Consider the following 14016-nt stretch of genomic DNA (forward strand, 5'->3'; position numbering starts at 1 on the left):
GATTGGTGATTCCCCCCTTCTCACTCCAAAGTAAATATTGCAATTACTATTGTTTCAAGTCAGCCTGATACTAGCTCTATGGTTTCCAGAAACCTTGGAAAGCTTTGGGTAGAATATCATTTTGTTATCACAAGCTTCAGCTTCTTCCTCTTCGTGTCCTTGGTTTTTGTTTTTTGTTTTTGCACTAACTGTTTTGACTGAACATCATGTTCAGTCTGTTCTCTGCTACCCGTCTCCTGTCCCAGCATGCATGACTATGTTCTTTCTCCTTTGCTACTTGTTTTTCCCTTCCACTCTTCAACAGCTGTCCCTGACAAATGCACTAAAAATAGCAAGTAGACTCACATGTATGGAGAAAGTACGGGAGGCATGGTAGGCTCAATAGTATTAGACTGGGACTTCCAGGAAATGAGAGCAGGAAAAGTTAGGGGATTGAAGCATGTATTTAATTTTAGTGCATAAATATTTTCCTGAGATATTCAGCATTTACTTGAGTCATTAATTTAAAAAAAAGAAACATAATTTTCAGATAGGACAGTGAATAGGGTGCTTCTTGCCTTGCAGGAAGCAGATCAGGTTGATCCTGGACACTTTATAGGATGAGTCTGCACTGCCAGGTCTGGCTCCAAAAGCAAAACAAATCACATACAGAAAACTTAAAATTATCTTTAAGTTGCATTGAAATAAAGTATACTATAGGAATTAGGGGTTCAGAGCAAAGTGGTTCTTTTTGTTTTGGGGTCACACCTGGCAGTGCTCAGGATTTATTCCTGGCTCCATGCTCAGAAGTCGCTCCTGGCAGGCATGGGGGACCATGTTGGATGCCGGGATTTGAACGAATGACCTTTTGCATGAAAGGCAAACGCCTTACTTCCATGCTAGCTCTCTGGCCTTGTAAAGTGGTTCTTTAGTGGCATGTAAAGCATTATTTGCAAAAGTTAGCTGAAAACTCATTCTATAGATGGGTGCTTATTCTGATAAGTGTGTTTAGTTGCTTTAAATGGGATAAATTTCTCAATCCATATCTGAGATCAAAGCTGTCATAGATTCCAACTACAGATTTTCTAATACTATGTGTAGAGGTATAGTGAATGGCATTAGTGTCTGTTCAAATCAGCACTGAAGAACATTTTAAAATTTTGACATGAATACCTAGAAGATCGCAGCATGTTTTTAAAATATATATAGATGCAAAGGATGTTAACAATTACTGAGGCCAAGTGGAAAAGCCCCACTTGCCAACATTTCCAACTGTATATAAAAATGTAACATAGAACATGGGGCAGGGTGGCACCAGGTAGGCCAAAGGCATAATGATAAAGCATAAAACATTGATGGCTACCACATGGCTTCTGTTTTCACAGGTTATTTTATTTATTTGGAAGTTGAGTGGAATTGGTTGCTGAGTCAAATAAATGTCAAGTAGGTGTGGTCTTTGAGAAAAGAATGGCATGGTAGAAGAAAGCACATACAATATTTCTTGCAGCACCCACATGGCAGATGTTTGAAGTAGCTCTTACTCCATCTTTGCAGTCGCTTTATAACCTTGGCAGTGGTGTCTATGCTTATGTTGTTAGTGTTTAAAAAAGAGGCTAGGGGGACCAGAATGATAGCAAAGCAGCCGACCCAGGTTCAATCTCCAGCATCCTGTATGGTCCCCCGAGCACTGCCAGGATTGACTTCTGAGTGCAGAGCCCAAATCAATAATTAAATAAAAATAAGAGCCTTCAGGGTTTGTTTTGTTAGTTTTGGGGGCCCATTCCTACCTGTATCAGGACTTACTCTTAGCTCTGAACTCTCAGGGATTACTCCTGACAGTGCTTGCAAGAGACTATCTGGGGTGCTGAGGTTAGAACCTGAGTCAGCTAATTTGTAAGGCAAGGAAAACACCTTACTAGTTATACTGTCTCTCCAGCCTGAGATTTTAGCCAATTTTTAAAAAGCAACTCGACCTACCGGTACTTGAGCAAGAAATGGCAGGACTAAATATAAATACTGCCTGTCCGTGCTCTAGAAAACTTAATCTATACTTGTTAATTGCTGTTTCTGACTGTCCTTAGCTTTGGTTATTGTACATCAGGTGGTGAATGAAAGAAATGCTTATGTGATTGAGATGATCTGAGTGAAAAGAGGAAAGTATAGCATGAAGTTAGGGCATGAAGCATACTTAATGAAACATGTTTAGAGCTCACGGGGCTGTTTATGGCAACCAGACCACCAGAAGTATTAGTAAGAGGCAGAAAAAGCTTTTGGGTTGCCATGTGGATTAGAGTATAAGAAGTAGTTAGATTTAAGGAACTTATTTCTCTAGCTGTTTTGTTTGGGGGCCACACATGGCTGGACTCGGGGTTCATTTTGATGGAGCTGGGGAACCATATGTAGGACTAGGGATAGAAACTGTTGGAAGGGGCCGGAGAGATAGCACAGTGGTAGGGTGTTTGCCTTGCAAGTGGCCGACTCAGGACCTACGGTAGTTTGAATCCCGGCATCACATATGGTCCCCCGTGCCTACCAGGAGCGATTTTGAGCACAGAGGTAGGAGTAACCCCTGAGTGGCGCCAGATGTGGCCCCAATCCCCTCCCCACAAAAAGAGAGACTGTTGGCAGGCATATGCCCTACCTTCTGCTATCTTTCCAGCTCTAGGAAATGTTTTATTAATTTTTGTTTTGTTTTGAGGTGTTACTTTGGGGGGTGGATTCTTGGAGGGCCTCACCCTGCGATACTCAGGGCTTCCTCATCTACTGTACTATCTCTCCGGCCCCCTAGGAAATATTTTGTTTATTTATTTTGGTTTTAGGGCCACAATTGTGGTCCCTGATAGGCTAGTGTGGGCAAAGCAGACACCTTACCATTTGCACCACCACTCTGGGTTCCCCCCCCCCCCCAGAAATACTTTAAACAGAGAGATAATATTTGGTATCAAATAGAAAAGTACAGCAATGTGAGGCATAGGAAGCTGTAGTTGGAGGTAATTGTAGTTTTTTGGTCAAGGCTAAATTTGAGAAGAGACTTACTAGATGAATTAAGGAAGCATCCTCCTCATTAATGACTGGGGAAGACCAGGAAATGCCACCAGGGTGGCTAGTGCAGATGTCAGGGGGAGAGATGGAACTGGACAGAACTTTGGAAGCAAAAGCTGTCAAAAGGCATAGAGCAGGGTGATATGAAATCTAGAATGAAGATAGTTAGAAAATTGATCCTAGCATGAATTTCTGGGGCCCATCAACAAATTAACAGGAAGAGGAAAGAGTCTGGCAAAGGGACAATGAGTCAAAATGTAGGCAGAAAAAATGTATTGTAAGAAGGGAAATGCTGTGTTTAAATGCTATGGAGATAAGTACAGGAAGTTAAGTTGAGAATTGATTATTGGATCTGGTAACTTGGGGGCTAATTAATATGATGAGGGCATGATTCATTGTGTAGAGCTTTCAAGATAGCAAGATGTGAAGAAGAGATACTGTGTGAGGAGGCTTCTGGTGGTGTTTGTGTGTGTGTGTGTTTTAGTCTGTAAAGGAGCTCAAAGAAATGAGACAGTTAATGGGAGGACATGGAGCTGGAAAAAGTTTTTTGTTCTGTTTTGCTTTTCTATATGAGTGTATTTTCTCTTTTACCTCCTTCAACAAATTACTATTAAAGCTGTTAGGTGTAAGCAAAAAAAATAAGCAAAAAAAAAAATAGCTGTTAGGTGAATGTATCAAAGAAGATAATGCCTATGCCTCTTCTCCCACACACACTCAAGTGTTTGCACACAGGGTCTGTTTATATTTGTGCTTACATGGGTGCATATGACTTTTACTGAGAGTGTGAAATCCCTGACACCTTAACTGACAGCCTGCTTGGGCCCCAGATTTTCATGTCTTAACTCTCTTCCAATAAGAAAATATCTCTTTGGAGAAATGACTGATTTGTTAGAGTTGAGCCCAAGAAAGTACAATATGAGCTTGGAACATCTTGTTGTGCCAGAAAGCAAGCAAGTACTCAAAGAATGTTGGACATTTGTCAAAAATGATACGAGCCAGTTGGCCAGTAAGGAATAACTCATTGAATAAAATAGAAAAAAAAAATCATGAGTCTATAGAGATATAAATAAACAGACTTATTTGGGGTTTGATGAGGAACAGAATATTTAGAGATTTTCAAAGTTCCTCTTCCTTGAGCTTCCCTAATGGGTTGGGGTGTGGGAGATTTTGGGGAGTGGAGAGCTCAGTTGTCTAGGAGGAACCTTGGCAAATACTTGGCTGTCTTTTGGAGTGAGCCTTGTCACTTGGGGGCTCCCTTGCCAAAGAGGCATAAATGGAATCAGGAGGAAATACCAAACTACCCAAACTGTGGAATATTTTACAGAAATAACTGGCCTGTAAAGTTGTGAAGGTTGTGAAAGCTGAGCATTTGTCTGAAACAACAGTTTCAGACAAAGAGGCTAACTAACTGCAGTGTGTGGCTTGTACCTGGACATTTTGTTGGCCAAGATAAAACTTATCAGGGCCACAGGGAAGAAGCTGGAATGGAGTCTGAACATCAAATTCTGTACTTTGAGCCTTTCTGTACAAGTTGATAATAATCTCAAAATATAAAAGATGGGGAAATATGGGGCTGAGTCTACACATTTATAGAAAATGCTAGCATAGGGAACTATATTTGACAGTGTTTTGAGTACGTGAAAAGGAATAAGGAAGAGTTGACCTTGGATGTGAGCACTTATCCCATGTTCTAAAAGGAGGTGAAGACATACAGATATTCAGTAGAAGGGGATATTAGTAAGAGGCTGTGTACATGCTTTTCTGATTACTTTTCTTGATGAAATATGGAGATGGGGAATTGCTGCTTTTGAGGAAATGAGGCCAAGGTGCTTATTATGTTGTGAAGAATGTCAGAGACTCGATGTACTGTGGTTTGAGATTGATTTGTTCTTAGTCATCTTCTGTGGAAATTCTGCAGGAAGTTCATTTATTCTCCCAATTTCTCACCCAGGAAGCATATTTTCTTTCAAAAAGTGTTATACTTAAACAATGAGTGCAAGCATTTGGGATGCTGCAGGCAGACTGAGGTGCCAGAGAACCATAACCTTCAACTGCAGAGACTTTCTGGCATTGGTGGGAGGGAAGAGGGAATGGCAGCTTGTAGAGCTGTTGACTAAATTTGAAAAGGTGTCTTGTTCAAGGGAACATATTACATTGCCTTTTATAGTATAGGTTTTTTTTTTTCTTTTTTGCAAGAGATGAATATTTTGAGATCTTAAATTAATACTATAAAGTATTAATTCAGTGGGAGTGAGTTTTCCTTTCCTTCCTCTCACTTGGAAAGATTTGATTAGTAAATAGTTTCCAATTATGATTCTGAATCCCCAACTTTGTGATGAAACTTTCTGTATTTTACGATTTGGGTCTTTTTTTTTTTTTTTTTTTTTTTAACGTTTTAATGCAGCTATGTACTGTTTGTCTCTGTCCTGTGGCATGACACTTATTTCCATTCTTGTGGTCTTCTTCCAGGCTGGTGAGATTGGAGAGATGAAGGATGGAGTCCCAGAGGGAACACAACTTTCTGGACCGGTTCATAGAAATCCCACTTACCGCCCAAGGTACCGCAGGTATGTCCCATTTTCCACCAAGTAGTGTCCAAGTGAGGGACTTGGGAATGAGAGTACCATGGTTGAAGAAAATGGTGATTCAGTTCTGTGGCTTAGTATAGAATTAGAAGATGCCTAGACTCTGTTCTTGAATTTGTGGGACTTCATATAGGCATATGCTTTCAGATGGCCTTATACCCTTTCCACTGAACTTAATAGCAAGTTTTCAGTTAGCCCTGGATCATAGTAGCTTGTATCAAAACAATTTACCAGGATATGAATTAACTCCCAATTTGTGTTATATGTAGTGAAATAGGTACAAGTTAATTGACAGGAATTTTGACAGTTGTTCTACATATAGAGGAAGAAATGTTGGTAGTTTTGTACTGAATAGATTTATAGGTGAGGCAGTCTATGATAGGGGTTAAGTAAAAATGCACACCAAGATCAAACCATCAGTGTATCTCTCTCCTTGGGCAAGTTTCTAGACTCTCTAAGACTTAGTTACCAGGTCTATAAATGTGCATTCAGGAAAACTGTCAATAGGGTTGAAGTGCTAAAGCAGCTAAGATAATAGTGTGCTCCTGAGATAGTAAGCCCAACATCAATATCAAATATTATTTCTGCATTACCACTGAGCTTAATATTTGTTAAGGGAGTAGGTTTTTCATTTTTGCTTCCTCTTTCATAAGAAATAAGGTGGTGAGATTTCCGGTTTAAGTTTGTTTTCTTTATTTTACTTTATAAGCCATGCTTTTCCTTTACTTCATCCTTTACGTTAAATTAAAAGGGGGGGGGGCATTATTCTTAGGTTGAAGTCATCACCATCTTGAAATTTGTTATTTTTCTTTATAAAACTCATTCCCGTTCTAGATAATCACCCTAATAGTTAAAAGAAGGGATTTTCCAGAAGTGTCCTGATGAAACCAGAAGACAGTACCAGAACCCCAGCTCTGTTCACCCCTTGCTCTCTGGTCTTAAAAAGATGCATTTAATCCTCTTTACTTAGGGAAGTAGCAGTTCTCTGTGGTTCAGTCAGATGCACAGTCAATCATGTTAGTTTTCTTCCTATGTGGGTCCCTATTGTGCTCTTCTCAGTTTGGATCCTGCCGGGGAAACACTGAACACTTTGTTTGCCTATCACAAGTGTTTAGTGGGAGGACAGACCATATTCAGTGTGTCTTGATTTCGAATCAGTGTTCTGATAAGCCAGGAACAGAGTGGAAAATTTGAGGATTTCTTTCCCTATTGCCTTTATTCTCTTGGCTTCATTGGCCTGTGCCTAAGTTTAGCAGCACATATTGGCCATTTGAGTGTTGCATCCTGTAAATAGTACCGAAGCTTCTCTCGTAGAGGTCCCCCAACCTCTTGCACACATCTTCTTTTGTTGTGTGCCCTCAACTCTAGGGGACCTCCTCGCCCTCGACCTGTCCCGGCTGTTGGAGAAGCTGAAGATAAAGAGAATCAGCAAGCAGCCAATGGTCCTAACCAGCCATCTGCTCGCCGTGGATACCGGCGTACCTATAACTATCGGCGTCGCACCCGTCCTCCTAATGCTCCTTCTCAAGATGGCAAAGAGGTGAGTGTAGCAAGCCAGTGATGCTGTTGCCAGAGTGTCCTGCACTGTCAGGTACCTTGCGTGAAACATCTCTAGAGATGTTGTACGTATGACATTTTCTTTTTATTTGGTTACTGTTTTTGGTTTTGGGCCACACCCAGCAGTGCTCAGGGGTTACTCCTGGTTCTGCTCAGAAATCATTCCTGGTAGGCTCGGGACCATATGGGATGCTAAAGATTGAACTCAGGTTGGCTACATGCAAGATAAATGCCCTCGACACTGTGCTATCACTTCAGCTCCTGCATTTTCTTATTTTAATATATAAGTACACTTTTGTATATATAGCTTTTTCAGTTCAGCTCCATATGTGGGCATACATAAGTATGTGCTTATATATGTGTGTTCGCATATGCACTCACTTGTACATGGATATGAGAAAGTATACCCTGCATGTAACATAGCGAGGTATTTGAATTCAGCTAATGTTCTCTGAAGAATTCACCCATTGGGAACCAGGAGGACTGGCATGTGGTAGGAAGCTTGCCACAAAGAGTAAGGGGGAGGTGCAGTTATGGCAGAAAAGGTACCAACCATGACCACTATAATAGTTGGAAATTATCTCTCTGAACAAGAACTGGGTGCTGAAAGGAGGTAAAGTGATGCATGATATCCCTTCAGAAACCATATAGCAAATTGCAGTGTTTAGAGAGGAAAGACGGAGGGAGAGGGGGTGGGGAGAAAGGGAAGAGAGAGAGAGAGAGATCTGCCATAGAGGCAGGCGGGGAGTGGGAGTGGGAAATGTGCATTGGTGAAGGATGTTGGACATTGTATAACTGAAACTCGATCATGAACAACTTTCAAACTATTTCATTATGACTCAATCAAAAATGTATTATTGAACAAAAAAGAAAGAGAAAACATCCATACCAATGAAGAGACTGACCTAAAACATTTGGAGATTTCCCAAATAAAGCACATGTCACCAGGGAACATGCACAGCATGCAGTTTCAGCTTAGAGACCGTGGTGCAGGGGACTAGGGGCAATGGGCCTGAGAAGAAAGCTTTTTGTCGCATTGAAGTTTGGGTCCCTACTTCAGAGCACTTAAACTTTTTGCACAGTTATTTGCTTTGATAGCTCTATGATTCCAGATTTTTGAGACAGTTGTTTAGCTTTGAACTTGTCTTGGCCACCTGCATTGATTTTTCACTTCTGACTTACGATTTTGTTTTGTATTTAGACCAAGGCAGGTGAAACACCGTCTGAGAACCCTGCTCCGGCCATTGAGCAGAGTAGTGCTGAATAACACCAGGCTCCCAGGCACCAACTCCATCCTCAGGTGAGAACAGAGGTGGGTGCCCCGGCTGCAGAGCGAGTTTCCTTTGTCAGAGCATCAGTTTCTCAACAACAATGCAAATCAGCCTAAACTAGTTCTTCAGGGATTCTTGGGCCAGTTCCTCTTGTCCCTTGGGAAGTGATAAATGATAAAAGATCTCTGTGGGTGGTTAAGGTCTTTGGGATTGATCTTTGGACTTTGTGGACATGGTCATTCAGACCATTACTAGTAGTAGTCATTCTGTTTTGCAAGATGGTTTTTAGCTTCTATTGCCATTTTACACACCCTAATGTTTTACTTGGGCTGGAGAGAGAGTACAGTGGGTAGGGTGCTTTTATTGCATACGACCAACCTAGCATTGCATATGGTCTCCGAGGAGTGATTCCTTAGGACAGTACCAAGAATCTACTGAGCACTGCTGGATTGGCCCAAAACAAAACACGCACACACCCTGTCTCCCCCCCTCCCCCCCCCCGCCCCCAATAAAATGTTTTACTTTGATGACCTCTAGTGGCCAATATGATTTTCAGCTGAACAAAGGTCTCCTGTGGGTAGAATAAACTAATCTTTTTTTTTTCTTTTCCTTTCCTTTTGGTAACAGCAAGCATTTTAAATTCTGAGGCCCTGCAGTAATCATGCAAGGCCAGGAGCTCTGTACCCAAGCATAGGGCCTATTGCCCCACCTCAGCTGTAGGGACACTATCTGAATGAACTTACTAGGATTTTGAAACAAGCTAGTGAGCTAAACCCACAGGATGTGCTTCAAGTAGGTTTCTAAAGACCAAGCTCTACAAAAAGGCAAGCCTGTCCTCTTTCTTCTTTCATCCTGTAAACCGAAATCTTGAAAATTTTAGAAACAGAGCTAGAAAGACTGACTTCATTATGACACTAGAAGTTACAAGTTACAAGACTGTTTTCTCTTCTGCTTTTCAACCAACTGCCAATTTTAATTGTTGTGACAGTTTTTTTTATTTTTTTGAAATAAAAAGTATAGGCTTTTAGTTAAGAAGTAGGGGCCAGAACAATAGTACGACAGATAAGGTGTTTACCTCACATGCAGCTGTCCCAGATTCGATCCCAGGCAACCCAATAGGTCCCTAAGCATGCCAGTTGTGGTTTCTATGCACAGAACAAGAGGTAACCCCTGAGCACCATCATATGTGGCCTAAAAACCAAACCAAAAAAAAAAAAAAAAAAAGATTATAAAATTGTCCTGTTACTTTTCAAAAACTTGAGAAAATAATTTTGTGGTTTTTATATGCCTTTTTTTTTTTTTTTTTTTTTTAGAAGTCACCTATTTTTATTATGGGCAGTAGTTTGGGAATTAAATTAATCTTTCAGAAGTCAGAGAAATAGTACAGTGAGTAGAGCACTTGCCTTGCATATAGTCAACCCAGGTTCTATCCAGTATGGTCCTCTGTGCCCCACCAGGAGTAATTCCTGCGCGCAGAGCCAGGAATAACCCCTGAGCATCATGGGGTTTGAACCCAAAATGAAATTAACAGGAAAAATTTGCCTTTCCTTCTATGACATTGGTTGTGCTGCTGATAGACTATATTTCCTCTTTAGTGGTGCCTCTTTTTATTGTAAAAGTACATTCTTTAGTCAAACTTGCTTGCATTAACAAATTTAGAATAGGGCTGGAGTGGTAGCCCAGTGGGAGGGCGGCTGACCCAGGATGAACCCAGATTCGATCCCTGGCATCCCATATGACCACGATGCTTAGTGACATTATTTCTAGGCATTGTTCCTAAAGAAATAATCTAAAAAACAGGAAAAATTACTTTCACTCTTTCCAGTTTGTCTGATATTGCCTTTATTAGATTATTGTGTACCCCCTAAAGTAGATGTGAAGTTATTAAGGAGATATTGTTTATTTAAGAAGGCATTTTAATGGTTCTTTTTGTTTTGTTTTGTGAACATATCTGATAATACTCAGGGGTTACTTCTGGTTTTGCTTTTAGGAATTTATTCCTACTGGTGCTCAGGAGACCATATGGGATATGAGGGTTGAACCCAGCAAGCACCTTGTCCATTGTACTATTGCTCTGGTCCATTAATAGTATTTATTGTTTGTAAAGTTTTGTTTGGTTTTGGGCTACACACAGCTCATTGCTCAGGGGTTACATCTGTTACTGCTTAGGAAAGACTGAGGTCAAACTGGACTAACTCTCTGGCCCAATTTCACAGAAGTTTTAACTATTACAGTAATTATTTTCTTGGTTTATAAAACTTTTAATTACAATTTGAGTTTGAGTTTACCCATAGTTTGTAAGCCTTAAAAGACACACATGATGGATTTATTTTATTTTTGAGCTAATTGCTATGGGTTTTTTTGGTCACACCCGGCAGCACTCAGGGGTTACTCCTGGCTCTACACTCAGAATTCGCTCCTGGTGGGCTTGAGGAATCATATGGGATGCTGGGATTCGAACCACCGTCCTTCTGCATGCAAGGCAAATGCTTTACCAACATGCTGTCTCTCCGGCCCCAATTGCTACTTCTTGAGTGACATGAAAAGCAGTTTAATTTCACTTTTTCCTTTTCAAACTTTTGGTCATTTGTCACTCTTCATTAGTGTGATCTGAATTTTTTTCTCCCCAGGTGACCTAAAGAATTCATGACCATTGAAACAAAATAAAACTATAAAAAGCAAGCCACAACCTTACCAACACCAAAGAAACACGAAGGCAATAAAGTGGAAGACGAATCAAGATGTGGACATCAAAGTGTTTACTGTTATTCTTTATGAAACAAACAACTACAAATAAATATCAGCACATTTTCCCTCTAAGCTGAGAGTTCGGGAAAGTCTGCACAGAAGCTAAGAGAGCACCTTCCCGGTTTCAGCAACACTAGGTTTCTATTTTTTTTTTTCCTCTGGTTTTTACTGTTTGGTAATATGAATTGAAAGAAGAAATATTAATACCATGGGGGGAGAACCCCGACCAAAGAAATCTGAAATATATAGTCAGTGCCCTTTTTTTTTTTCTAGTTTGTTCATTTTGGATGCTGGTGCTAAACTTGCAAGTGTCATGATTTAGAAAAGGAATATTAAACCCTCCTTATTTATTTCTAGGACAAGGGGAGGATAACAGTTTTGCTTTCTTATGTGACTCTTTGAAAATTGTGCAGTATGAAGTTCCTAAGAAATAAAAATTTTTACCCTGAAAATGAAATGTATATCAGTGTACATTTTACTGCTATCATTGTGTTGTGCCCACTTTATTCACTGAGTAAAGGAGCTGGTGCCACTGGGTAAATGGAGGCATATGAGTATCAAGCTGTAGGAACTTTGTCATCGACACTGGACGCTGCCCTCTGCATCCTAGGCCAGCCTCATTCAGTACCTGGGCAGTGTTTAGCTAGTGGTGGAGAGTTAGAGTTGATAGTACAGTGGGTAGGACATTGGCCTTGCACACAGCCTGTCCCTTTTATCCCATATGGTCTTCTCAACCTGCCAGAAGTGATTTCTGAGAAGAGCCAGGAGTAACCCCGGAGTACTACCAGGTGTGAATGGGTTAGTTGTAGGGTTTGGTGTTTTTCAGGAAAAAAAAAAAAAGGGCGCTCTCCACCACAGTGAAAATCTCTTATTCCAGGGAATAGATCATGCCCTAATGTTAAGTATTGTTCACACTGTGTTGACATAGTAAGCCAGCAAGGGTCAACTTCCATCTTCCCAGTTTGTTTGGGACTGAGGACGTTTCTCCCAACTGATGACTAGAGACACTTTATTCCATCCCAACAGTGCTTATGCAGGACAAGAGGAACTGGGACACTTGCAGGGTGGCTATGATCATGGACATTACCAAGGCATCGCCAGAGGGGAGTGAGGCACCAGGGAGAAGTTAAGCATAAACACTGGGGCTTAGGAATGTTTCTGGAACAACACAGTGGGCAATAAAAGTGACCTGTAATCTCCTTTAACTGGAAGGAGCTCTCTGAGGGAGGAGGGATGGCCCAGATTCAAGTCTGAGAATAAACACTAATTATGGGGAGATGGTACCCCTTTTTATGCTATCCTTCCACATCTCTGGAGCGGTGTCTCTAAAGCTTTCACTTCAGGGAGAATCCTTGGAACAGTTGGCTCTACAGGGTTCCAGCTGCAAGGCAAGAACAGCATCATGGAGGATCCCACCCAGCACCACATAAATGACCTATTGCTTCAATAATGTCTGCAGTGAACTTGAGTTTGTGTCTAGTACTTTAATAGGGGCAAGGAGGGTTGTGTCAGTTAAGGACCCAAGACTAAGTTTGGTGTGTGGAACTATGGAGAACACATTATAAAATGGTGACATTTAGTGTCAGATGGCAGTACATGCTATAACAAGAAAATATGGTAATGAATATTGGCATATTACAGGAGATACTTATATTTTAAAATTTAAATTGGGGTTAGGTAATATGGTTACAATAATGTCACTTTATGGTGCTGATGTACAAGTTACTGACTAAAGTGCCCCACTAGCCTCCACCTTAGCCAGTTCTCCATGGGTGTACATTGAGCACTTTTCCATTGCTATAACAACTGTATCATAAGATTCTAATACTTTCCCTCTTTACCCACCCATTTTAGGGTGACGTCTGCTTTTTTTATAAAGGGGAAAAAACAAAACTGGAAGCAGTGCAGGTACAATGCCAAACAGTAGTTGAAAAACAGTTATTGGGTAGAATGGATTGAAGTGGAGGTAGTGACGCCATGATCACACATCAGCTGGGATCAGTTGATTAAAGAATCGGCATTAACTTGAAGCCTAGGATCTGACACGTATATGTAGCCTTTTGTAACCAGAGCATGTGAGGACCTCCCATGTGCCAAGAGCAAGGCTGGCTACTTCCCTAAAGTAAAAAAACTGCCATGTCCTAGGGGCTCCTACAGCTATTGCAGAGGCAAAAGTTTCAAAGGTTGTTGACTCTTGCTGAACTGGAAAAATGTATCAAGACAAATGCTTTGAGATTTTTGAAGCAATCAGATTGATCTTCAATACTAGTTGCCAGGTTGGAGCTTCAGGGAGCTAGCATGACTCATTGAAATGAGCAAAGCCTAACCCTGACTTTCGAGAAGTGATTTTATATATTACAAATGGCCTTTGTTTAATTAAAAAAAAATCTAAAAAAAGGAAACAAGTGCTGATATAAGTCTATGTAAGTAGTTTTTCTTGTCTAGACTAAGACCATCGCATTGTCATTTTCCTCGGGCAGTAGTGGGCAATCTTTTTTTTTCAACTGAGCCAAATCTCGCCAAAACCACGATTGAAATTTTATTTTGAGAGCCACACAGGGTGTGCACTGACAGAGGCTAGGAGCAGAGTCTCCTGACTCTTGGAGCAGCCGCCTGGCACACAGAAGAGCTGCATGTGGCTCGAGAGCCGTGGCTTGCCGACCACTGTTCTAGGGTGAAAGCATTTCATTTGATAAGCTAGCTTTCAGAATACTCCCAATTTTTCAAAATGCCATGGGGATCTGAGACAACTGAAATCAATAGTTACAATAGCCAGACTCTGGAAACCAAGATGCCCTTCAACAGATGAATGGCTAAAGAAACTGGTACATATA

At 40.9% G+C, this 14016-nt stretch overlaps 1 protein-coding gene across 2 annotated transcripts in view; it reads left to right on the plus strand.

Moving 5' to 3' along the window:
- The window catches only part of YBX3 (Y-box binding protein 3), a 29235-nt gene extending 17596 nt beyond the window's left edge, over nucleotides 1–11639 (plus strand). For both annotated transcript variants that reach the window (XM_049783324.1, XM_049783325.1), the window contains 4 exons: nucleotides 5491–5588; nucleotides 6975–7146; nucleotides 8365–8463; nucleotides 11065–11639. In XM_049783324.1, the coding sequence (XP_049639281.1) occupies nucleotides 5491–5588; nucleotides 6975–7146; nucleotides 8365–8430 (336 nt within the window). In that variant the 3' untranslated portion in view covers nucleotides 8431–8463; nucleotides 11065–11639. The remainder of the gene's footprint in view (nucleotides 1–5490; nucleotides 5589–6974; nucleotides 7147–8364; nucleotides 8464–11064) is intronic.
- The last annotated feature ends 2377 nt before the right edge of the window (nucleotides 11640–14016 follow it).

The sequence above is a fragment of the Suncus etruscus genome, chromosome 11 (genome assembly GCF_024139225.1).
Source record: "Suncus etruscus isolate mSunEtr1 chromosome 11, mSunEtr1.pri.cur, whole genome shotgun sequence".
Classification (NCBI taxonomy): domain Eukaryota; kingdom Metazoa; phylum Chordata; class Mammalia; order Eulipotyphla; family Soricidae; genus Suncus; species Suncus etruscus.